The sequence below is a fragment of the Cryptotermes secundus genome, unplaced genomic scaffold (assembly GCF_002891405.2).
Source record: "Cryptotermes secundus unplaced genomic scaffold, Csec_1.0 scaffold940, whole genome shotgun sequence".
Taxonomy (NCBI): Eukaryota; Metazoa; Arthropoda; class Insecta; order Blattodea; family Kalotermitidae; genus Cryptotermes; species Cryptotermes secundus.
The window spans coordinates 434,012-461,910 of record NW_019730116.1 but is presented as its reverse complement, the minus strand read 5'-3'; the positions used below and the strand labels follow the sequence as shown (position 1 = coordinate 461,910).

The 27,899-nt window shown below is 38.7% G+C and overlaps 1 protein-coding gene across 1 annotated transcript; it reads right to left on the bottom strand.

Annotated features, from left to right (window-relative positions):
* Positions 1-656: 656 nt before the first annotated feature.
* Positions 657-27,247, bottom strand: LOC111866255 (SWI/SNF complex subunit SMARCC2). The gene is made up of 14 exons (XM_023855032.2): positions 27,027-27,247; positions 26,079-26,198; positions 20,388-20,492; positions 20,126-20,294; positions 14,831-15,030; positions 14,627-14,725; positions 13,024-13,136; positions 12,261-12,388; positions 11,012-11,136; positions 10,496-10,822; positions 8,333-8,544; positions 4,950-5,328; positions 3,669-3,764; positions 657-1,949 (listed from the first exon to the last, which is right to left on the bottom strand). The coding sequence occupies exons 1-14, from the start codon at positions 27,141-27,143 to the stop codon at positions 1,050-1,052; spliced, it is 3,090 nt and encodes a 1,029-aa protein (XP_023710800.1). The 5' UTR covers positions 27,144-27,247; the 3' UTR covers positions 657-1,049.
* Between the last annotated feature and the right edge of the window lie 652 nt (positions 27,248-27,899).

Genomic DNA, 27,899 nt, shown 5'->3' with positions numbered 1-27,899 from the left:
TGTTTGTATAATGTACACGTAATTACTTTCATCTACACTGTGCTAAGTCTGTAATTGGCCTTGCGGCTGTTCACTTGGCACATAAATAATAAAGAATTGAATTACCTTCTAGTCTCCTTCTCAGACTCTCAAACTTTCTAAAATGATTTTCCCACCCAAAATTACCTATGCATTTCTCAATTCCCTTATCTGTATCATGATCTATGTAACTCATAAAACTTCCCATTATGTAATATCCTTCCTTCTCCAATAAATTAATTTCTTTCAGATTTGGAATATTTTCCTCAAAGCATTTTCTCAGTTTTCCTGACTGGAGAGGATTTGGATTGTGGTCTCCTGGGTTACGACACAGTACCATCTGGTAGGTGGTTACCAGTGTTTCAGAGGAACCTGCTGTCCCTCTCTTCAAGGTAGATGAAGACAGAGGCAACAAGTCCCTTAAAAACATTAGTAGACACCTAAAAGACACAATGTATCAAATCCTCAGTGCTGTGAAAACCTAATATCTTGTACAGATGTCGTAAGGCATTAAAACAGACCACTTCTACCATTCATAATTTCCTGGCCAATCAATACCTCATAACCTACGCAGTGCATAGAGCATAACAAAGTAAGACAAACTCAAATGTATATAAGGGAAAAATAAATGCATTCCCTTCATTTTTAATATATATATTTCTTTTCTTAAAATACTAATTATCAATCTCTTGTATATAACTACTATTGGCGCAATTCATGTTGTCACTGTTGGCGAGACTCTTAGAATGAGATTCTAATTACTAGCCATAGACACATCAATTCCAATATAATACATATACATAAAATGAATAGAAAAATCTGTCACTGACACTGATATGAAAAGCAGACATACGCAGTACTCAAAAAGTTAATCTCTTCTCCCCAGAGCAACAAACCCACCACTTCACTCACATATTAAAAATGTCTAGAAAGATCCATTCTAAAACCACTGAAATCAAGAGCATCCTGGCTTTGCACATACTGTTGCAATGCTCAATCAAAACCTCTGTGATAGGAGACAAACTGGGTGTCTAGGTGGCCTGCTGTGGAGATGGCTGTGCTCCCATTGGTGGTCCAGGAGAGGGAGAGCCTGCTGCTGAGGGATGAAGAGGAGGAACTGCAGTGGCACCTGAATGAGGTGGACCTGATCCAGGCACAGCTTGTGGTGAGGGTGGAGTGGGTGTGGTGCTTGGTGTAACAGGACCACCAGACTGCTGTTCACTACCAGAGGATGCTGCATTGCCAGCAACTGCAGAACCTGAGCTTACTATACTGCCACCCTGCTGGGAAGACGCAGACTGCCATGAACCCTGTTCTGCAGCAAGTCGCTGGTGTGCTTGCTGACGAGCCCGGAACTCAGCAGCTTTCAACTGCTCCAAGTGGAACTGCTGGCGTTCGGTGATCAGCTGCTGTCGCTGGTATTCCAGTCCTTCGCGCTCTCGTTCCATTGTTGTTTCCAGTTCCTCAAAGTGACGAAGCTTGATTTCAAGCTTCTTCATCTGCGTCTCCACCAAAAGGGCAACCAGGGACTTTATTTTTCGCTCCTCCACAGCTGCTAAATGTTTTGCTTTCACTGCAGCTGCAGCTAAAGCAGCAGCAGCAGCTGCTTGGAGCTGTGCATCCTTCACCAGTCGTTCCTGTTCTGTTTCACCTGCACTGTCTCCTGTGCTGACTGCTGCTGCCTCCTCCAGCTTCTCCTCCTTCATGGCCAGACTTTCCTCTGTACCTGATGCCTTCTCTTCAGCACTTTGTTCCTTGGGACTCTCCTTCTCCTCGGGCTTTTTGTCCACTTCCATTGGCTCCAATTTATCTCCTTCTTTCTTCTCTCCATCAGTCCCTGTTGCCTTCTCTTCACTTTCTTTCTCCCCTTCTTTCTTCTCCTTCTCCATTGATTCTTCCTCCTTCTCAGGGACCGTACCAGCAATTCCACTCTGGAAAAAATCACAGACATTTCACATGTACATAACCATAAAGAACTTTCAAACAAAAATAAAAAGTTTTATGCTTCTTTGATATTTTATTTTTTATCATTTTTTAATTATGAGGTCATCTAATAATCAATGAGATATGCTCAGAAATTCCAGGTGCATTCAGAAAGTTCCAAAAATTTGTCTACAAATATTATCTCTACTTAGAGCTTCTGGAATAACTTCAAATCATAAGCAATGTATTTCTCCCACTGTCTTCTCCAATTCTGGAATCAGTTTCAAGAGACTTTTATGGTATTGCCTTCAAGTCATTCATCACATTAGTGATGATGTCTTCCACTGTCTGAAACCTTCTTCCTTTAAGGGTAATTTTGAGCTTAGGGAATAGGAAAGTTGGGAGGGAAGAGATAAAGTGTACAGAGGGTTTGTGGAAAGGTAGGAATTCAATGTTTACCAAGAATTCTCTCACAATGTTGTCTAGGCACGCAAATTATCATGTTGAAGGAGCCAGCTTCCCGCAGTCTACATTTCAGGTCGCTTTCTTCATACTGCATCCTGCGGACATCCCAAGACATACAGATAAAAATCTTGTCTGACCTTCAGGAGCAAATTCATAATGCACAATGCCTTCATGACCGCGAAACAATCAGCACTGCTTTCACTTGCAAGCACACCCACTGTGATCTCTTGGTGCAAGGTAAAGCAGGACTCTTCCAGTGTGAGGACTGCTGTTCAGTTTCAGTCACAACCGTAAATCCACATCTCGTCACTGGTAATGACATTTTTCAAATGATTTTTATTGTCATTTGTTCTCTGGAGGAGATTTTGGAGATCATCAGTCAAAAGTCTTGGCACAAATTCTGCTGAGATCCAATGCATACCTAAACCTTCTGTTAAAAATTATGTGGCATGAACCAATGGATACCGAACCCCTCCTGCAACTTCTCAGTCAGTCAGTTAATGATTTCCATGGGAATGTTTTTCTCCTGTGCAATCAGAGATACAGATCTTGAAGCTGAAGGTTAGTCAGACTGCTCAATACCATCTGTTGAAGTTCATCCATTTTTGAAATGTCTGAAGCATTCAAGGGTTGTCATCTGACTCAAGGCATCACCACCATTAGCTTCACGCAACATTCTGTGGGTTTCTGCAGCTGTTTCCCCTACTCCAAAACAGATTTTAACACAAATTGTTTGCTCCTTCACTGACCCCATACTCAATACAAGAAGACAATACACATGATCACAAAACTGGTTATAAAAACTAAACAGAATGTCTGATCTACTTGGAACAAAATGGCTTCCATAACTAATGATCAGGCTGCAAGGTCACTTGGACACCATCTAACATGATGGATGCACTGCTTCCCCATGCCCTCATTTCGGAAACTTTTTTTAACAATCCCTGTATATAGATAAACGTGGCTCCAGAAATATGTCTGGTCACCCGCCATGAGCAAGTTAACACCCCAGTGACAATTACAAGAAATATCTGCATGAAGCAACCTGCAAGACTATAGACAAGTGGATTTTGTAATGTCACTAGTAGATTTAAGTTGTATTTCTGGAACCCTGGTTGGGAGTGCTGACACAGGACAGATGTGACAGGATGCAGAGTAGCAGGTTTGAAAAAAGCAAAGAGAAAATCCTCACCCCTCCTAGGAATCAAGACCTGGCTGTCCAGCCCACATTGAAAAAGGATAAAAACGAAGCATATACATACTTGTGCCAGACCAGCTGACGGATCGAACTTCCCATCAGTGGATGATGCCTCAACATTCTTAAAATGTGCATCCATCAGAGCTGCTGGTACTTCATCCTGCAAAACAACATTAACCAAACAACACTAACCACTCATTTACCTCCAACTAATCACCAACATTTTATAATGGAATAGCCTAGGTAATGAAGATCCGGCCCTCTGCAGCACATTCTTATAAATATCTTATTCTATCATAGAGGTCACCCCACAATTTTTGAACATTTCTCTTAACTTAATTCTAAGAATATACTATTTTTTACATATACTTTTCTCTTTTTAAATAAAGTTAGGAATTTTGTTATGAAGTAACAGATGCCTTGCACAAATCTTTCTTCCTCTAACCTTAAGATCTCTCTAACTGATCTGGGTCCTCATACAGTTTACAATCACACGTTACAATATGTTCCTCCATTTGCAGCCTGTCACCACATTCGCATTCAGCTGTGGGCACAATGTTAAATCTACTTAAGCTTGCTTTAAGACTGGAGTGGCCTGCTCTCATACAGTTTATTGAGACAAGGGGACAACATGTAAGATTTGAGGCTTTCACGGCGGTGACTATGAAGAAAGCAGTCTTCTGGGATTTGGCACCGTGTATATGTGGTGTTAACCGACGTTTCGGAGGAACGTATCGCCCCCATCTTCAGGGTTGAAGAAGTATAAGTAAATCTGCAAGCAACAACACCGTGAGACACGGTCAAGCAGACTGAGTCGTTGAGTAGCCTCCCCATAGAGGAACACTATGNAGTCTGCTTGACCGTGTCTCACGGTGTTGTCGCTTGCAGATTTACTTATACTTCTTCAACCCTGAAGATGGGGGCGATACGTTCCTCCGAAACGTCGGTTAACACCACATATACACGGTGCCAAATCCCAGAAGACTGCTTTCTTCAAGGGGACAACAGTTCATCTTTATCTCACAGAAACACAGAGATAAGCCATCTGTAAATAACATGTTGAAATAAAATGCCAGACATAATCAAAATCTTACAGGTGAACACGGACCACATTACCCATCATCAGTCTCACCCAAAATTCCCATATAATGGGTTAAGAATACCATCATGAAATGTTGTAGATTCTAGAGCACGAGAACACAGATATCCGACAAGACAGATGTTCTGACAAAGAGAAAGCACACGCATGAGGAGAAATACAGTTGCCATAGTGCCTCATATCAGACCATTCCATGACTATTCTCCTGGCCATTCAATTAAGAGTTAAAACCTGACATTATCCTACCTTGATGCTTGCAAACTCTTCCATCGCTGCCTTTGCTGCTGACGCAGCCACCCTTGGATCCACCACCGATGCAAGAAATGCAACAGTGGACATGATTGGGTTGCCAGCTTTGCTGAATGGAATGGGCTGGTATGCCAGAGGTCCCAGTGCGCCTCCTCCTGCTTCATGATCCTCAAGATAAGGGTCCTCAATAGGCAGTCTCAGGAAGTGGAGAATGCACTCGTCTTGTGTCCTGCTACCTACATGTTCGCACACTTTGTTCCAGTCATCCTTGTAGAGCTCCAAACCTTCCAGAAGCAGCAGTGTCTCCTGCTCTGTCCATTCACGGGTCATACTGGCTGCTGTCTTGTTACGTAAAGCTGCAGGTTTCCGGGCATACCTGTCACACAAGCATATCAACAACCTGCACATCCTACATTTAAACAGAAATCATCACCATTTTCCTTTAATGTTTCCACCAGGCTGGACAGCCACATTCTCTCTTCATCTTTATTTTCCTATAACATTCCTCCTATATCTGTCCATTTTAACCTTTCTCTATTTTGTATACATTCCCTCTCCCAGTCTCTTCACCACGCCATGGTCTTCCCTGTAATAATTAATTTATATTCACTTCTAACACTTTCAGAATAATTTTATACATTGCTCACATATGACATATGTCTATAACACAGTAGCCTTAATTTCACCAAGCTTTCTTTTAGTGTTTCCACTGTTACACCCTGACTATGAAATATATTCTCATATGTAATACAGTAAAACCTTGTTACTTTGAAGTGCTCAGGCTTCAAAGTGGTGAGCTCAGAACTACGCAATTATACATTTTTTCTCTGGACTTAGCTACTGCATCTTTACTTGAAATAACGAAGTAATGGTTTAAAATATACATTGGTTTAAAAAAGGTGAACACAACACTTCACTTAAAATTAATGTAATTAATTCATAAACGCTAGATACTAAGAAAAATATACAAATGTCAAAACTTCTCAGTTTGGTCAAATGATTTCTGTTTCATCTGTCAGATAAATTTTCTAAACAATGGTCTAAAACAAGGAGATGCCCCCCATCAGAATCCATCATAAAATCGTAATATAAAATAGCTTTAAAAGAATCCTTTGAAAATAGTAATAAGTGCAGACTGCATATACAAATAAATTATTAGCAGGTTAAATTCGGGAAAACATACTACTACTAATTTCATAATCCTCTGTCTTCCCACCTGCTATCTAAAAAATTAATGGTTAAGTATACAAAACTATAATCTTACATGATTTGTAAGAGTGTGAGACTTGTTAATTAGAATTTAACTAGCAAAATGACACAACAAGCAATAAAACAAGCTATTGGACTGAAGACGGTATACAGAAGATGTACATGACGTACATTTCTCAGTGGTTAAAGCTTAGCAGTGGTAAGCTGCTCACATATTGTGGAATGCAAATTGTCACTTAGACAAGGGTGAGAGAAAGAGGGCAAGTTAATGGGACCTTTCTGAACTGCTATATAGAACTTTAGAAGCAAAACTGAAAATGTAAAAAGTTACAAGGAAACAATGGCAGCTTGTTGAAGTGCGTCTGCTCTACAAATCAGTGTATGTAGTGTCACACCATAGCTCAGGTGGTTGGTCAATGGCTTCCCATTGCAGTGGCCCAGGTTCAATCCCAGGTCAGATAATATAGGATCTGTGGTAGACAAAGGGGCACTGGAACAGGTTTTCTCCAGGTACTTCAGTTTCCCCTGCCAATTCTCATTCCACGCTCATCATCTAACATCTGGGGCTGGTACAAAAGGCCAAACAGCGAACAACATACCAAGTGAACTCAGTCTCAGCCCACCTTAAGAAAAGAATCAGGGTATATTATACCTTTTTTGCATGCAACCTTATGGAAAAGAAATCCTGTGTAAGTATTTTTGAATTTCCCACTGACCACACATGTTGAAAATATCACCTAATAACATTCAAATAGTGATGTAATGGTCTACGTCGCTGATAATGATTATACGAGGGGGTACCCAAANAAAAAAAAGTCGCACGGGGCAAGGTCGGGTGAGTACAGAGGGTGAGGAACAGGGGTCATACCATTTTTGGTCAAGAATTGTGGCACGAATTTTGCAGCCACCCTTTTCAATCCCAAATTTTCTGTCAAAATTCGCTGAACTGAGCTCCAAGTCACTCCTGAGAGCTCCACAAATTCTTCAATGGTCCGTCGTCGATCTTCCTTGATGATTTCACGAATTTTTTCAACATTTTCATGTGTTCGGGCCGTGGAAGGACGACCAGAACGAGGTTTGTCATCAATTGACATTTCACCATTTTTGAAACGGGAAAACCACTCAAACACTTGAGTTTTCCCCATAGCATCGTCCTTGTATGCCGTTTTTAACATTTCAAGAGTTTCTGTTCCACTTTTCCTGAGCAAAAAGCAGAATTTCACCACCGCACGCTGTTCACGAAAATCAGCCATTGCAAAAACGATCACACAAAACAGTTGTCACTATAAACTCTGCCGAAACTAGTCCTTACCTTCTGAAGCAACGGTAGTCAGCTTATCAACTCAGGAATGTTAGCTCTATGCGCTCATAGCGGCAAAACGCGGTACTACAAAAGCTCTGTCCACAAAAAAATTAGTTCGGTTTCTTTTGGGTACCCCACCGTATGCTCTCATTCCTATAGCAGTAGGAACATAAGAATCACTTGTTACGATGAAAGTGCCATAAAAACTATCATTATATGCAAACATTTTCCACACTGATGGTTCTAATGACTCTACAATGAAGCCATCATAAACCATACTAAATCTATCATGGTTTCACTGTAATTGATGGAACTCAGATACCACAACTTTTCATGACCATGGTCATGAACTGTATGGAAACCTCATTCAATTGCACAAAAATACAAATGGCCAAAAATCAACAAAGTGGCTAAAAATGTGTGTTAACAAGTGTTGTATTTCATTGGTTACAACCACACAGAACACTGTAGATTCTAAAGGGTTCTGATGATAGTGTTTAATACTCAGAACACTGTGGCTGAGTGGGAAGCCCTCCTGGACAACCAATGCTTGAGTCTTGGAACAGCATACAGTTGTCCTGAGGTTAGTTGTGGTTTCCTGGAGTCCCTCCAGAAATTTAAAATATGCCATCACCACTTCCATATCATGCACAATCTTCCTCCTGTTCAACAATATATAACCCATGGAGCACAATACTAAATAAACAAAGAAACAAACCAAAGAGTGGTGGCATTGCTTCACAGCAGTAAGTCATGCCTCATGTTTTAATTTGTTCCCAGCCAGCAAAAAGGTGTCCCATCCTCCTTATCCTTGATAAATGTCACTCTTTCTCTTTCCCTTTTGCAATCATTGCTATTTCCTACTTACTGGTCAAGCTTAAGGCCAAAATTAGTTCCAGGATCTGAGTCAGTTTTTTTGGTAGGATCCTTCTTGTCCAAATCCAGCAGAGTTTTGGCAGCTGATGGCTGAGGTGTCTTGGGTGGGTTGATGGGCTGCAGACCCGATGGAGTGTCTGACAGAACATGGAAATGTGAAGTTGGTGGAGGGCCCATGGGAGTTGGTCGACTGTCAGAGTCAACCTAAAAATACAAAAAAAATACATTTATAATCATATCCTTACCACAATATTGCTTGTTACAACAAGACCATTATTTTTAACTTCTTTATATTAAGCCTGGACAAGTTTCTGGCCTAAGTTGAAGACCCAACTAAAAACCATGACTATGACACAATGCTGATTGGTAGGGTATATTCCACACTTCAAGAACAGTGACAGACGAATAAAGCATAATTGTGGAATGATGACTGGAAGGAAAAAACATATTGTCACATGCTGGGTGTTTCTAACACGACAAATAAATTCATGCCGTCTTTGATGTAGCAAATTTATTGCACACTCACTCTTACACTTGCACAATTTACAATGTCCCAATTACTGCCATCGGCAGTAGTCACTTCCTGGGTTCAACTGTCTTGAATCCATTCACTCGATACTACTTAACAACTCGTGGCAGCTGGACTTCACCTCATCTCTTCGAAGGCTGGAAACCAACTGCTAATGCTCAACTAACTCCGGCGAATGCTAGAATGCAACTGTGCTTGGCGACCGCTAGACTTCCACCCTGAACTCCTTAGACATTCCAGTTTCTCTTATAAACCCTCACCCGGACAGTGGAAAATGTACCTCACTTCCCTGTTGCCTAATCGCCGTGTTTACAGATTGCCTATCTATAGTTGTTGCATGGACTCGCCTGTTGCGTGACGTCACAGCCTAGTGGGGAGGAGTGTTTACCGAGCACTGTGTAATGATGGAAGGAGTGGGGGTATGTGATGTCACTCACGGAAACACAGAGTTCACGTGACCCCTACTTCCTGTTGCACCATCCACGTTACAATATATACTCAAAGAAAAACCTACTGACAGATAAGCAAAATCAAAATGCATAGCAACCACACATGAAAATAAATTGGAGATGTGGAGGCAAGGCTCCATGCATGTTTGACCCTGGTACCAAGCAGATTCACAACATCTCAGTTTGTAAACTGACTGACCAAACAGTGGTTTCATTGCTGGTAGGGATGGTATGATATTTCTTTTTGCCACTGTCTCCTGAACACCTCCCAGACTCACCTAGCCTCCCATTCACTGTCAGTCATTTTCCTGGAGCTCCGTTTAGTGCTGAGGTCAAGAATGAAACTTTCCTTGAATTAGGAGCTGAACACCAACAATGTGGTATAGAAATAGTCAAACTGTGATATAAAATACAAAACTAACTGTATATATTATGTCTAGTACATGAAGACTATGTTCACGCTTGTGCTTGGAAGAGGAAAATAACAAAGAGTGAACACAAAACTAAAAACAAGGATTTGTTTATACTGCTGACAGCCTGAGCTGATTCTTCCCACCTTCAACCTTCACACTTTTGTGGGGAAAGAGGTGGTGTAATATTATCTAACTCAATTTTTACCATAATTGTTGATATTAAACAAAGTTGTTATAAAATTCTACGAGGCAAGTGGCTGTAAAACAGAATAAATACTTACAAGCAACATAACTGTAAACAAATGTTATTCCCTTAGTATACGGTATGTACGTAAATCCTGCTTTAGTACAACATTACAACCTCCAGGTTCAATACCGGGTCTGGTCAAGTGGGATTTGTGGTGGACAAAGTGGCGCTGGGGCAGGTTTTCCCCAAGTACTTCAGTTTCCCCTGCCAATCTTCATTCCACCAATTGCTCCACAGTCACCCTCACCTATCATCTGGGGCTGGTACAATAGGCCAGAAGTGGCTGCAGTACAAGGGACTTAGTCCCACCCCACTAGCAATAACAAAAAAAAAAGACCCATACCTACAATATGTATGTTTTCATTTTTAGGGTATAATGGCTGGTGCAACAAAGATATCAGATAGTTGAAGGTGGTACATTTCAATTAGTTTAAAAACCTCAGGTGTAGTCCACAGCCAGTTTACTAACTTCAGTAGAGCTCAGCAGCAAGTAACAGTAAAATGAATGGAAACAAACCTGATAATTAATGAGACCCCACTGTTCCAGGAAAGCATGGACTCTCATGATAGCACAAACGTCTCCTGCCAGGTTGCGCCTGCATGCCGTACTAGTGATGTACTCTGTAGGATTGAGACGGTATGTATCAATCATGAAGTTACGGTATGCCAAGTAGATCTCTGGTGTCTTTGATTTGTTCTTCCCATTGAAGAATTCTGGCAGGGCACGTTTCTCCACTGTGTGGATGGAATTGTAGTCGAACCATGCTGAGTAGCTTGGGATAATGATGTGATGCGTCTGTTCTGTCACATTGTCCTCCTGTCCATCATCCTTTGCATTGAATTCCTGCATATACAACAGCTTGAAGCTCTGAATACTGAACATAATATAACAACCACGTAACTGTTGTAACAGATTTCACATATGCATGTCAAAAATTACATAATGAATAGTTCACATATTTTTTACACCACTGAAAGGTCATATAATCAAGCAGGATAAATGACATGCTGACCAATCCTGCAAAACTTGTACCTGCGTGTTGTTATCTGATGCCTTGCCAGTCTGACTATCTTCACCCTTCTCTGCCTCCTCCTCCAGCTCTGTCATTGTTCCACCCTTGATAGGCTGCAGGTCATTGTCTTTCTTAGAAGATGAACCTTACAACAGGGACACATGTTTTTGGAGAAAGAATGCACTTTTAGGAATATTTTACTTTCTGTGGAGAACAACCTTTTTAAGTTTCTAGTTTTGGTATAATGATAGTGCATCAGCTGTAAAGGTTACACAGAGTCAAATGAGAAACGACAGCTTAAAATTGTAATTTCTGTAGCATTTTGGAGAAATCATTCATGGAATATTTTAAAGGACTAGCACACCCTTAACATGGAAGAACTCAGCAGACTAAGAAAACCTTCATTGAAGTTAGCTGATCAGCCCCATCTAGTCCAATTTGATGTGTGTCCCCCAGATCAGGGCAGGAATGCCAAAACCACACCACAACACTGTCCATCAGAAAGAACTGATATATCTTTCAGAGCTGCATATTTATTAGGCACGAGTTAATCTTGAACTTTTTAGACTGAATGGAGAAAAATATTCTTGATCTTAGTTTGAATGTTAACTTTTCATTCCCGAAACGATAATTGCTTTTGCTTTGCACATAAGGTCATATCAAAAAAAAAAAAACCATCAGCCTCATATATATCCAAATCGAAGGTGTTTTCGCCTCATTTTATGGGCCACAAAACTATGGACTGTCAACATGAATTTCAATGATATATATTAGATGTTTTTTCTCCACTGTAAGGTTTCAGTGCTCATGTTCTATGCACTATCATGCTAACACAGAAGAAAGTGGCAGCAAGAGAGAGAGAAATATGTCTCAAGGTCAGAAGCCATGAGCTGTCATTAGGTTACCTAAGTACCATCAAAGTTATGAAACAAAAGTAGTAATTCTCCAGTTCACCACACCATGAGATTATATTTTATCAGAACTATCGCTCAACATAAAAATGGCAAATTGTCTGCTAGAGGCAATTCTCTGCTGGATTCTCAAAATTTTTCCACGTTCTCAACTTGAACTAAAAAAATCATCCTTGCACATTCCCAATACATTTTCCTTACTTCAGTCTTGCATGTGCTGCCATGTCATTCATAACAGCAATTTTTCTGAGAAAATTAAATGTGTTACTCAGCTGTTGCATGAGCACTTTTGATACAAGCCTGTCAAAAAATTAACATCCAATGTTTCTGTGGTTAGAACAATTTAATATTAACATACCTGGCTTAGGGACAGTAACCTCTTGAATGTTTGGTTCTGGAGGAGGTTCCTCCATTTCCTTAGTGAGATCATCAGCTTCTTCCTCGCTCTTATGCTTTTTGCTTCCACTTGCAGCAGGGCTGCGACCACTGAAAATGTGTTCAGTATAAGCATATAAAGGCTTCAGCAATACAAATGGGGAACAAACAAGCAAGTGACCAATGACTGATGCCAGGACAGACAAAAAATTATACGTAAACACCCAGTTAAACAATATTGCGTGCACGTGTGAGAAAGAGAAAGAGAGCAAATGAATGCAAGCCATCTGATGGAAGTCTGCTAACTCTCTAGGAAGAGAAGTTAAAGCCAAAATTTATTAGCATAAAAATCTGCCACTGGAACTGGGACAATACTCTTATTGTTGTTTCATTTTCATGATGTAAGGATTTTTCACTATACATTTTTGGCAAACAGGCGAATTTCATTAATTCATACACAAAATTTGTTGCTAGAACTGCAGATTCTAGTTAAGCAACCAGAGGATGAAGTAAAACAGACAGGAGAGTCACAGGAGGGGATGATGGTTAGAAGAACAGAAGAGAAAAAATGTTGTAGAGAAGAAGGAACACAGATGTTTCTGAACTCTTTCTGTATTTAGGTATGTGACTGATGGGATGGTAGTCTTTTCTAGAAATTGAACAAACTCATACAGTCCTGCAATTTAAATACCTGATTTGATCTGTAAACTATCCACAGTGGAAGAAGTTCTCGAGTATATACTAACCTCTTCCTCTTGTCACGCTTGGGAATTGGTGAAGGTGATCTCTTGCGTTTCGGTTTCTTTTTGTTTCGGTCTGGATCTGACTGACTCATTAGGTCATCCACTGACAAACGAAGCTGAAATTTGAATATAGAAAGAAAATTCTAATATTTTCACTAATACATCAGTATATAATGTCATGCTTCTTTGCAGCTGCTCTATAGCTTTCAGTAGCAATTTCATGTTCACCATCCTGTAGATTCATATACACTGAGACATATAACTGACTTCAGAATCTATTTCATCATCAGATTCTAAATCATCACTACTTAGAACAGACTGCCAATGATTCATGGATGTAAGCAGTAAGAAGACAAAAGATCGTACATACAAATACCTGTTTCTGTAACACACTAGGGATAATTATAAATAAAGCAGTTCAGACTACTACTGAAAGATGGCACAAGCTTATATAGCCTTTCATAGCACACAAAGTGACCACAGGATTAAAGTTTTCTCTACTTGGCTGCAGCAAATGGATAGCACTCACCAAACTGAGTACATTCACTACAGTGAAAATCCCCACAGCAAAGTTTCCATTCACATTGTGAGAACACCAAACTTTCCTGTAAGTTGTGACCAGAACCTGCAGAATTTAACTCATGGGCACATTCTGCTTACACTCAATGTAAGGCTGCTGGTCAGTTGTGAAGGACAGAGAAGGTATGGGGAAAAAACTAATGATGAATCCAGCCACATCAAATTTAACATACCTCTGCCCTGGCAGTTAGAATCTTAGTACTGTATTAAATCACAAGGCACCCTATATATAGTAAAGGATAAAGTTCTTCCTGTGCTTAATTAAGCACATTATAAAGATGGATGGGACAGTGGAGTTACAGCTCCATACACTCTTAACCTCTGTACTAGACAGAAATGAGCAGTAACCTTAACAAAGCTTTACTCTTGGAAAACAGCTACTGGTGTGGATAGGAGGCTGGATTGCCCCAGAGCCAGTGTGGATGCTGTGCAGAAGATAAAAATGTATTGCTCCTACTGGGAATCGAACAAATTCCTTCAATGTCCAGTCTATAGTACAGTTGCTATACCAAATGAGCACCTTCCCCCAAATGTGCATGTGTGCAAAATTCCACAATAATGAATTCTACATCGCTTTATAAATTCACAACAATGAACAACAAACTGCATAAAATTTTTCGACATAGTTTCCTCTGGTAGACTTGAAAGGATTCTGACAATGGTGTATACTGTACTTCTTCTGGCTTATTTTGGACTTCATCCAAGGTCTGGTATGTAAAAGACAAAACACCACGACGTTTCCGAAACGTCGTGGTCTTGTTTAAGCCAGAAGAAGTACAGTTTCCTTTATTTATAAAAGCATTTTACAGCTGTATTTCTTATGCAAATTTTACAACAGTGAATTCTGACATCTTTCTAAAATGAAAATTCTCAAGAACACATTACACCACCTTCATAAAATATGGCACAATAAATTCCTTTTATTTATAAAATAAAATTTTGCCTGAAGAGTAATATTTCAATGGTAGTATAAAATACCAAACCCAATACCACAAATCTTGACACCTCCTGCCCTCCCTGTACCTACCTTGTGGATCTTCTTGTGTCCTCCCTCATCAACCTCATAATCCTCCTCAGTCATCCACTCATTGTACTGATCGAGATCTAGTACCCACATAGCTGCCACCTGAATACACAAAATGCAAGTTACGAATGTACTAATCCATAACTATCATGTTGTTCAAAATGATTCACTGCTCCCACTTAAGAAGCACTGTTGAAGAATTCTTACCCGCCAAGGCCCCGTATGTGGCACAGGAGAGTCAGGTGGGTCAACAGGTAACTCCACATTGGTCCAAGTATCATGGCTATCTGGAAAGTAGTACCAGTGTAGCAGAACCATCCGATCACGCTTCATTGTGGGACGTGCATACTCCTCATCCAGTGGATCACAAGGTGGGTAAATGATGTGTGTTGCTTCCTCTTCATTATCTAGAGCAATATCCATATTGACTCTTCTGAAGCCATATTATACTTATCTAACATTGGTTGTAATGTAATGTAAAGCGGGATGTATTTGTCCCACAAAATGTAACGGTTATTACAGTGCTGTTCCTTCATTCATTCATTATGGGAAGGGGTGGGTTTCCCCATGCACCGCGACCAGTTGTTGATCTACTGTACGTCCCCCTTTGATATTCTACCAGTCGCTATACCCTTCCAATACTGGTGCTCACTATCAGCCCCATTCAGCCAGTGAGTTCGGCCCCTCTACTGGCAGTGGTACCTGATACTCCCCCCATCTACCAGAGGTATTAGAGACTGCTGTTGGGTGGGAAACGTCCGTAATTTGGCTCAGTGACCTCCTTAGGAGATATGAGGTTCTTTTACCTGCCATAAAGCTACGACACGGGACCCACGGCTTAAAGTCCCTCCCAGAGGACTTGTTCCCTGAATTTTTCCGCCCTTAAAAATTCCATGACCTCCGCCGGGTTTGAACCCGCGTACCCTGAGTCATGAGGTGGGAACATTACCCCTAGACTATGGAGGCCGCTTACAGTGCTGTTGCTAATCACTGTAATAAATATCACAACTGCCACTGTAGTGCTACATTGGCTGAGCCTACCAGCAGGTCAAGAATGGTGTAACTATACTTCCAATCCCCCACACACCTTCATGGCACAATGAATGATTAATTAATTAATTACTTAATTAAGCACAAGAACAACTGTATCCTTTTGCTTTTACAGTCTACTTAAATTAATTCCTCTTATTTCCTATGTATAATACTAAGGGTGAACCAGGATAGCTCAGTCAGTATAGCGACTGGCTACTGGCTGGACAACCAAAAGGTCAGAGTTCATGCCCTGGCAGGGTCAAAAATTTTCTCTTCTCCATGTTGTCCGGACTGGCTCTGGGGTCCACCCAGCCTCCTCTCCAATGGGTACTGGGGGCTCTTTCCCCAGGGGTTTGAAGCTGACCACTCACCTCCAACTAATGCCGATGTCAAGAAAATGTGGATCTATACCTCCATTTCCCCAAACATCTTCATGGTGTAGTGCTTAATTAGTTAAGCACAGTGACAACTTTACCTTATCTTAGTACTACGGCTACACCATGAATTTTATTAACTGATCACTTCTCTGAATTTGAGGTCACCAGTCTCCAAAAAATTCAGAATTTAATACGATGACTGACTACAGTGTAATTTACATTAAATTAAACTTATATGAGGATAAGAAGCAAATGCTTACCCAAAAGAAAACAAATGTATAAAAATTCATTTACTTTAAATAGCCTCTGTTATCTGTAATATCTTCATTCATAGTGTTACTGGTAATTGACAAGAGAAGTGGTGAGGATTCCTGTCTGCAAGGAGACCTATTTACTCTTTCCAATAATTAGCACACCAACAGCAGTTACATCCAGCTGTTGGGTTAGACAATCTCTGTTTATACTACAGAGTGGGGCACAGAAGCTTCCTTTTTTTGAAGGTGAATAAAAGAAAAATTATTGCTGATGGACAAAATTTATGTTTAGCTAATGAAAGAACATACTTTAAAGTTTTAAATCATATAGTTTTAAACAAAATATCTTGAAGGTGGTGGCCACCGTTCTCTATGCACTGATGCAACCGTTTTCTTACGTTCCCCTCTGCACGTTCCAACATGTGCACCGGAATTTGGGCGACTTCCTGTCAAATAACATTCTTCAGCTGAAGCAGGTTTGTGGGGTGTTGTTTAAAAACCTCTACCTTGAGGTATTCCCATAAAAATATCACAGGGCGTTAGATCAGGTGAGTGCGCTGCCCACGGGATGTCACCTCGAAGCGAGATGAGCCATCCGGGAAACTTTGCCCTCAAAACTGTCATCGAAGCTCAGGCTGTGTGGGCCGTGGCACCATCCTGTCGGAACCACACATTTCCTAGATGCATTTCTTCAAGAGCTGGTTCGAAAAAGTTTTTAATCATGTCCACATACCGCTGTGAATTGACAGTAACTGCATGATTGTCTTCTTCAAAAAAATAAGGGCCAATAACTCCAACTCTCGACAACTCACACCATACTGTCACCTTATCACTGTGAAGTGGCCTCTCATGGAGCTCTCTGGGATTGTTACCAATCGAATAACGCATATTCTGCTTTTTGACATATCCTGATAGGTGAAAATGTGCCTCATCACTAAAGAAAACAAGTGCATCAGGGGGTAAAGTTTCCAATAACGTTTCACACGCCGTTATTCAGTTCTGTAAATCATGTGGTGACAATACTTGCACAACAACCATCATATAGGGATGGAAATTAAGATGTTCGTGAAGAATTCGGCGCACTGAACAATAGGATATGTCTAGGGCGACTGCATGTTTGTGAGCGGAGCGTCTTGGAGATCTCAAAATCAACTGTCGAACTGCCTCCACATTTTCTGGCACCATAACGGTCCGTTGTCATCCTGATGATTTTTTCACCACACTCCCGGTTGTCCCAAAGTTCTCTACCCACAAAACAATCGATTTCTGGTCGGGAACCGGACCTCTGGGCTTAATTCCAAAGTGAGCACGGAACGCATGCTGCACCACCACATAGGAATGGTTGTTCGAAAAATAGGCTTCGACAGCAAACACATGCTGCTTAACTCGTCAACCTCACGTTTCCTACTGAGGGGTATTAGACAGAAACTTCCGCAACTGCTGCATTCGCCGAGCCTATCCCCACTTTTCTGCGACCTCCCCTCCCTTCACAATGCGTCTTCAAAAAAAGGAAGTTTCTGCGCCCTACCCTGTATAATGAATGACGAAGCAAAAAATTCTAAGGTGCATAATATTTTGAGTGCTCAAATAATGTTGATCGTAATTCTTCTTCCCGTCATTGCTTCACAATTAAACTAATTTAAAAAATGAGAAATGACTAACCATTACATAAACTTTGAAGTTGTGCGTACAGTGCCCATTTACTTGGACAAAGAAAACTGAATCTGTATGTAAGGTCCACTTTGTATGACTCAAATTTGGGAAAATTAAAATTAAAAATAAAAACCTCAATAATCACAGAAAAGTTATAACAAAACTAGATGTGTATGAGAATATGTGGCTGCATATCATGAAGTTTGATTTCCATGAACAATTTGTCTGAAAATAGTGCTAAAACGTTCAACCAATACACAAGCAATTTTGCTACTGTTCTTATGGAACTGTATTTTCATGCATGAGGTCAAAGACATGGAATAACTAAATGCAAATAAATAAAAAAATAATGTAAGTCACAAGCTCCTCACACACAAATAACATAAATTAAATTTTGTGCACCAGGATATATATTTTTCAAAGTCCTGTGCTAAAAAGCAAGCTGAAAGTACTCAAGAAACAAGTAGTGCATGAGGCACAATTTTTTAATTTTTTTTCAGTAACAGGTTCACCAAATGTACCTGGAATGGATGAAAATTAGGAACACAAATTAAAATAAGCTACATAATTCTGAGATTGTCAATGAACTGCAGATATCAGAACTGGTCTCCAGAATGGGCAACTTAAACCTAGAAACTACACTACAAAATCCACTCATCATAGCTTCATAAAAACACTTTTATATTTGCTATCAGTCTCCATCAACTTATCTGTGGTGAGTGGGTGACATGTCTGGAACACCTCCTTAGCTTACTTAACTTACTCATGGAGCTGAGCCCTTCTGGAGGAGCCGCCAATTCTGCAGCTACTCCAGAATTTCCCAGCATTTTATGGAACCCGAAGGTTCATTATCGTGTTCACAAAAGCCCTTCAATGGTCCCAATCATCAACCAGATCAATCCACTCCATACCATCCCATCCTATCTCTCTGAGATCCATTTTAATATTGTTCACCCACCTACGCTTTGGTCTTCCCAGTGGTCTCTTTCATTCTGGCTTTCCCACCAATATCCTATATGCATTCCTCGTCTCACCCATTCGTGCTACATGCCCCGCCCACCTCATCCTCCTTGACCTGATCATTCTAATTATACTTGGAGAAGAGTACAAGTTATGAAGCTCCTCATTATGCAGTTTTCTCCAACCTCCTGTCACTTCATCTCTCTTCGGTATAAATATTCTCCTCAACACCCTGTTCTCCAACACCTCAGTCAATGTTTCTCCCTTAATGTCAGAGACCAAGTTTCAGACCAATACAGAACCACAAGCAAAATTATATCTGGAACACTGTACTGCAAAATCTGCAGAAACAAAAACAAAAGCACACACACAAATAAGTTATAGAACAAAAAATGACACAAAAACACAGAAATGAATAGCAGTTCAAGTTACTGCTATTTCGTAAGATTCAATTCCTACAATAATTCACCTTGTAATTCATAACATCAAGGATTTCACACACCCTCAGTGCAACTATGGGAGAAATAAATCTTCCTATGCCCCATGAACTCCATACTCACATCACAATAAATCAATTCCAGCATCAACAAATATATCACCAAAGCTTGAAATGGATAGCAGCAGAGTAACACCCAAGCAAGAGAAGCAGGCTGGAAGACACTGTATTCAAGACAGTTCATTAAGAAAAGAACTGTACTCTGGCATATCCTACACATCATGTGATCTGTTACCTGATATTGCTGCTATGCCAACATGTCAGATCACACACTGCCCCACATGGGCATGAAACAAAGACTAAGGTCTGACATGAAAGAACTTGTTTGTGAGTTTGATTACTGGTGGTTTACTTTACTGGAAATGTATTTTTTCAATAAAATCAGTTATAGATTGTGGTGAAGAAAATGGTAAATACATGAAGAATATAGTATATACCATTCACTATTAATTTAACTCACATATGATCTACAGACCTTTCAAAGAAAACGTTTCACTCTACAGGTACAGAAATTACAGTGCTTTTTTCATGACAGATCATTTACAGAATCCTTACATAAATCACATGTCCAGGTTCCTGGTCATTAAAATTTTGGGACAAAACTGTAAGAATTGTGTAATGAAGAATGATACTTCGGCACCATCACGTCAACATTTTACTGTACACAAATGTAATTTTTTTTAAATAAATTGAACAACGTGCTAAAATATTCACAAGCGATGAAACAAACCTGTAAAGGATCCTTGGTGCCTCTTAATTATGTCCTTTATTTTCACCTGCATGCTCTTCTCCACCTCTGATCGTACATATATTACTGGCATTGTAAGGCACTTGTTCTGGATCAGCACCTTTTCCACATTCATGAACATTTCCACATTGCGATCCATTCGAGAAGGTGACTACAAATAGCATATAAAACAGTCACTTATTCAATTCGCCTATATATAATGAACAAAATTCTTCACACAAGTGAACACAAATTCACAACTTACCTGAAAATCAAATCTTCTCCATCCTTGATCACTCTTAAATTTATAAACTGTGGCTAGTATGTGGCACAAGGCACCACCCGGTTTGAAATCTAGAAAACATCTCATCTGTGAAGAAACATGTATACATTCATTCATTTATTTCATTTCCATAGATCTATACAGAAACAAGTTCCATGAGATGTGGAAATAGTCAAGTTTGAATCTTAACATAGATACAATAAAAAAACATAGAAAACAAGTTATAGAAATAAATTCAAGAATACATAAATTAATATAATTACATTTCAAAATAACAATTAGTATATAGTAAGCAATAATATTTCTGCACAAGACCCTTTATATATATTGTTATGTTAATTGTAATAATAAGTGAACACTTAATAATTACTTTAGCAAAATAAAATCATCTATTAAAAAATTCATCAAGTGTGTAGAAGGAATTATTACTCAAGAAGTCCTTCAGTTTGACTTTAAACTGATTAGGTATGGAAGCAATTTCTTTAAGCTTATAAGGGAGTGCATTAAAGACCTTCACCGCCATGTGGGACACGCCCTTACCATATACAGCCAGATTCACCTGGTTCATATGTAGATCCATTCTCTGTCTAGTTAATAAATCATGATAGTCATTGTTTAGAGCAAACTTGTCTCTATTTTTAACAATGAACATCATCAGTAAGTATATATATTGAGCTCTTAAAGGGAGTATATTTAATTCCCTGAATCTATTTCTACACGATTGTTTATATCCACAACCAACCATTAATCGTATAGCTCTTTTTTGCATCCTAAAAACCTTTTTAGCAGAAGCTCAATTACCCCAGAATATCAAGCCATAGGACATGACAGAATGGAAATAAGAGTTATAAATAATTTTCAGGGTAGTAATAGTCATTATGGGTTTCATGTTCCTTATCATATAACAAGCTGAACTCAGCCTAGTTAACAGCTCATCAATATGTCTTTCCCAATTCATAGTTCTAGTAATAGTTATACCAAGGAATTTAAGATCGTAAGAGCTCGTGATTTGTGTTAGTATGTTACCTACATCCCTTCCAATAGACGCCTTGTTGTTAGCAGTAAAATTTATACAACATGTTTTTACAGTGTTTAAAGACAATAAATTTTTTGAAAACCAATCACTAAGTATAAAATAAACCTCATCTAGTAAATTCTTTAGCTGCCCAGAATTGGGATGTGATACCAAGACACTTGTATCGTCAGCAAATAAAATAGGTATACTGTTTAACTCCAAGATCTTAGGTAGGTCATTAATATAAATTATAAACAACAGTGGTCCCAAAACTGAGCCCTGCGGAACCCCATTTCTTACACTAACCCATTTAGATTGTGTTAAAACATTTCCATATCTATTTCTAATTTGTGTTCTCTGATATCTATTATGTAAATAAGACTTATATAAATTAAGATGTTTATCCTTTATTCCATAGTACATTAATTTATCCAATAATACCTTATGACTGACACAGTCAAATGCTTTTTCGAGATCACAAAAAATCCCACTGATTAAAGTTTTTTGGTTGAGAGCATTCAATATTTCAGAAATTACTTGAAATATCGCATTTTCAGTCCCCAAATTAGCTCTAAAACCAAACTGATGTTTACTTAGTACTTTATACTCATTTAGATGGCGTATCAATCTGCTATACATTACTTTCTCAAAAATTTTACTAAAAGAGGTAAGGATAGAAATAGGTCTATAATTGGATAAATCACATTTTTCACCTTTTTTGAATACTGGTATAATCTCAGCATATTTCAGCCTATCTGGATATACACCTTCAAATAATACTTTATTACATAGATAGCTTAGCAGAACACTTATAAAAATTTTACTAGCTTTTAAAATTGAATTAGAGATACCCTCATAACCATGAGTAGTTGAAGCTTTTTAAGAGACCCTATTATCTTTTCAATTTCAGTATTAGTAGTTTTCAAAATTTCACTACTAGGAAATGGGCTACTAAAAGCCTTTGACATATAGGACATATAGTTTTCGGATTTATTTAATGATGGCAAGTTAGTACTATTCATATCCTTTTCTTTCCTTTGTCTGTGGATATTGTCAGCAATCTTATTAAAATAATTGTTAAATGCATCCACAATAGTGTTCAAATTGGTAGTACGTTTCCCATAAATGCATAAAGCATTAATATTGTCTTTTGTTTTTCTGGCTTTCTTACAAACTTCAGTATTTATTATATTCCAGGTACTTTTAGTTATATTTTTGCAATCTCTAAGTTGTTTTTCATAGTGTGTTTAATCATTTAACTGATTTCACCTCTGACTTCACAGTTTGCTATTAGACAGATTCTGAAATACATTCACTCACTCACCACACGCAAGCTAATGGAGACCATCACAAGTACATAAATATCTGTATGCAGCATAAAATAAAATATAAAAAGTGAATTATTTAAGTAGCTAGTAAATTTAAGTTATATTTCTGAAACCCTGGCTGTGACTGTATCAAAGAATTGAAAAAGTGCCATACTAGCTAACACACATAATACATCAAGTGTCTGTTATCTTAAAATATTTATTATATTGTAGAGATTATTTTTTCAGCGAATACGTATCAGTATTTTGTCTTAAACTTTGAGATATTAAATATTATTATTCATTCTTGTGACCAAAATATGGATATAGCATTGAATTCTGGACCAGATCTGACAATATTTTCCAAACAATAACCGACACAAATAAATGTGTAACAGAGGAAGGACGCTTGAGATCACACTGCAAATCCTTCCGTTGGTCAAGAGGGAAGGGCAAATACAACTTGTCATCTCACACCACACACACCCAGACGCATGAAACTATTAACAGGCCGCACATTTGGGCACATGACAGAGTTAACAGGTCAACATTACAATCTACCTCCAATATCGTGGCAAAAAAATCTCCAAACAACTACTACAAAGAGAGCTAGTATGTTTTGTTTCTTTTCTTTACAATCCCAAGAATTAAAAATGCAATCAACTATGTTATTCATTGTGACAAAATGCCATGCAGGAGTCACACACTGAAATCAGTATTCATGTTTAATACTTATATAAACAGCAACAAAAGAATTCCAGCATAAATTTCAAGAATTTCAAGCCTCAAATCTTACAAATTTCAAGAAGTTACAATTCTGTATAAAAAATTATTCATACAAACTAAATAAATTCAGATGGGGTCATTTAATTGGCAAAACAAAAACTGAACCAATATGCCATATGTTCCCTGAAGAAAACTTCATGAAATCAATGCTAGGCTTGAACATTCCCCTTGAAAATCCCTTACACACCTTATAGAAAAGACTATGATTTTTAAAGTTACAGGTTGTTATATTTCCAAAAAGGAATCTTGATGCATAAAGGTGAACATTTTATGGATGTGCAAGGAACGCATGCATACCAACAAGGACCTTTTACAGCATCTGCTGTGATGTGAGCTAATTTCCTTGTGATTTATTGGCCAATGGGCTTGTCAAGTGCATTGTAGGTCTGGTTGTGTGCAGGAAGTTGACATATGTCTTCCACTGGACTGATCAAATGATTTGTGGCAGACCCCCAGACAACTTCCCTACATCTTACAGAAATAACTGGCAGCCAAGACAAATGCAGTATGGAGTACATACTCCCCCATACTACAACCACAAAGGATGGCTTCCATGCATCATGTACATGGTGAGAGGTACACAGGCTTCATATGTTTAAAACAAAGAAGACTCAAATGAAACTCAATTAAAAAAAATGTTCCACTGTGATCTATACTCCTTACACAGTAGGTGCAGAAACTGTAACACATGACTCAGATAAGGGCATTCAGAGAATCTTGTCCTCTTGTCCAGGTTACAAAAGTCTGTTTTAAGAAACAATATTGGAAATGTCACCAAACACTAAACAATTATTCCTACTGCAGCCACCTTTAGGCCCCTAAAAAGAATCTGGGATACCTGTTGTGTTCCGTGTCATGGAGATTTTATTAATCCCTTCCTTAACTCATATTTATTTGATTAGTAATGTGAAATCAACATGAACTTAATCCCTTTGGATTTCAAAGAAATTCGAGTAGCTTGTACCCGGACAGAAATTGGTGATAATGCCTCAAAGATTTTCTGCTGCAGCAGTTAAAAATTTAAAATTGGCAGACTAAAACCATGGATTTTTTTTTCTCTTCTAGACTGCGGGGCAACAGTGAACTCAGACCACAACTGCACAACACTGTGGCACCTGAACGAAGTCAACGAAAGAAAACATCCCAGTTTCCTCATAAAGAAAGTGATCCTTTTCCATGAAGATTACCCTACACAGTCCATATCATAACACAAATCCTGGAACAGTTTCTCTAGGAAGCCCTTCTATTTTATAACAGTGACCTTGCACCTCTTCTGACCACTGAAGCAGCATTTGAAAAGAAACAATTTCTGACAAAATGAAAAAAAAAAGTCATCAGCGGAAATTATTTTACTTCTACTATACAGTTAAAACTTGTATTAATTTGTGTAATAAAATTGAGTTCTACCTATAATGCAGAGCCTCCACAACCAATCCCCTAGCATGTTACACCTCTGCAGTTATGGGGTGATCTCAAAGGTTTTAAATGATGCTGAGTAAGAAAAAAAATAAATACATTCAAATTTGTGGACTGCCAGTATGCAACTTATTGGAAAGGGAGATTCAGATTGGGTGACCACCAGTCAGCAACTGACTGTAAAAGTGGATACTTGTGAGTCACTTGGCAGTGAAGTCATTCTGAAAGCAGATGAAGTTAGTAATTAACGTTTCATTCAGTGATCACTCAAGAAATTAATCACTCAGAAATACAAATTGACATTCATATGATCCAAAACACAAGCATTTAGCAGCGAGGATGTTATCCTGTACGTCAGTCATTCCAGAAATCAAAGCAAAGGGCACTACAACAGGCATTACACAGTGCATTACTTGTTTTAATCTGTGTGTGTGTGGTGTGTGCGCCTGCATTGTACAGTGATAAGAAAATGATTTATATGAAGTCAGCAATGGTTCACAGTAGGATCTCTAGCCCAGCCTTATAATGATCTTGATTTACACATTCTTGAGTGCTGATCTACCTGCTAAATAATCTGAGGTCAATTGCTCTGCCCTGAAACCCTATAAAATCTTATAATCATGATGTGAGAAGAACGGTTATAATCTGTTATTTGTTGTTCTGTTGGACATATAGACTGAAATAATAAATACAATTGTACCACATCATCAGATGCTGATTATAGAAAATAATTCATGAAGTGTGGTAGTAAGAGTGAGATTTTGGCCAGCCATGTTATGTCATTCAATCAGCCTGTGCGGCTGTTTCTTTATTAAACTGCTGCTGAACTATTTATATTTTTAATGTTTAATCCATATCTTACTTTTCATTCAGAACTTTTTGGTTGCAAAAATTGTCAAACTGTTAAACTTATTGTGATGACCTGTAAAGTTTATTCCAAAAACATATATATGCATGATGAGCATAGTTAAACATGGATAATAATATCAGTAAAGTTTATTCATGGATTCACACACACAACTTCACAATAATTTATTTATTATTGTGTGTGACAAGGTATTAACTTAAATTTTAGAGTTCTGCCATACAAAAAATGTTGAACAGCCCTTACATACACTATCAAAAATATGAGACAAAAGATATACTCACAGGCAGTCTGGTAAGTGGGGGTTTGCTGACATTTTTTCCAAGGTTGTCTTCCTGAAACTGTATCAGCTGAATGACAAGTGCAGACAAGCCTTTGCTTGTGGGTGGATCTGTCTGAACATACTGAAATACAAACAAACATTACTTACAACTGAAGAATCCTATCTTCTGGGATATAATGCCATGTTATCTCCATCTTCAGTGTGAAGAATAAGCCAAGCAAGGACCCAGTATGAAGGAGGTAGCAAGCAGAGCAATTTAAATACAAATTTAATCTAACACTTCTAATGCTTTAGGCGTTAAAATGTTCATAAGGTGTGGCCCCTTCAGCCCTTAGGTCCAAGCCAACCCGTGTCATGCCACTCTTAAAGGAGTCTCTGAGTGTTCATCACATATCTTACAAGAAGAAAATACTGGGAGAATTGTATGGCATTCTTTACAGGTAAAAATATATTTATTAATTAATTATGACAATGTACGCCAACTAAGCAACTGAAGATACTGTTTCACTATGCAACTAATCTATTATAATGAAAAGGTTATACCAGATGTTTTCTGGTATAGTTACTAAAACGACATTCCAATGGCATTTCTGCTATATCTTTTGAGACAACATAAAATTTAATACGTTTCAATTTATAAATGATTCAGTTGCGGCTGCTATGTATGGGTGGGAGTTCTGTTATATATTCGATAATTAGTCCTAACAAAATTATAAGGCACCAAAACCAAGCTGACATTTCATTTACCATAGACCAATCACTTTCTACACTTCGATTTCGATAAATCAAATTACAGCCCCACTACTCCAAGATCGTAATCTCAAACCTTACGCTCTTTAAATATGTAAACAACCGTAACACAAGTATTACGAGAACTTATCTGTTGTACATACAAATTATTGGATCACAGAGCAACGCCCGGCAAAACATTGTGAACACTAAATCTTACCTTTTTACAGTTCTTCTGCAACCACGACTTTATTGCATCGAATAGGGATATAGTTTCTGGAGATTCAAAGAACTTTGTGTTGGGCCCTCCATCCTTTTTTGGAGCAAGGGACATCATCTTCGTACGATTTTAAGGGACGCTCTCACTTTTCAACACTCTTCGGATAGCTTTACAAGCTACCAAGTTCATTTAGCACACTTGCGCGAGAACAACTACTGCGCTCTGTTGGTAAAAGTTTTAGTGTATGAATTGTTTCCAACTTAATGGAAATGTGAATCAATATTGCCACCAAAGAAAATTGCGTGAATTTAATGGCATTTCGGCTAGCTTTGAAAATGACAAATGCGTGTAGCTTCCTAAGGTAAAGGCAAAGTTGTCCCTGTGCTTAACTAATTAAGAAGCATGCCATGAAAATGTATGTTGGTGTGGAGGGACAGCTCCACAATTCTTGATTGCAACACAAAAATTGGAGTAAGAGGGCAGCTTCCCGACTTACTCCCCAGAGAAAGAGGTCCCGTTACACACTGGATAAAAGACTGGGTGGACCCCAGAGCTGGTCTGGATGTTGTGGCATTGAGAAAAATCTCTAGCTCCTGCTAGGAATTGAACTCTGGCTCTCCAGGCTATGAATTGACTTTTCGCCGGTATTCATCAAGCATGCTCTTTCCTGGTCCTCTGTAATATTCATCCTAACAGTAATAAAAATTTGTTATAGTTTTACGTGGTTGTCTCTTCGAGCACCAACAATCCCACAGTCAAAAGCAACATATTCAATGAAACAAATCAAAAACATATTCGACAACAATATTCAAGCTTAGAGTTGTTCATCCAATCGTATGTCTTACCTGTGTTCATTTTTCTTTGCTTTCTGTA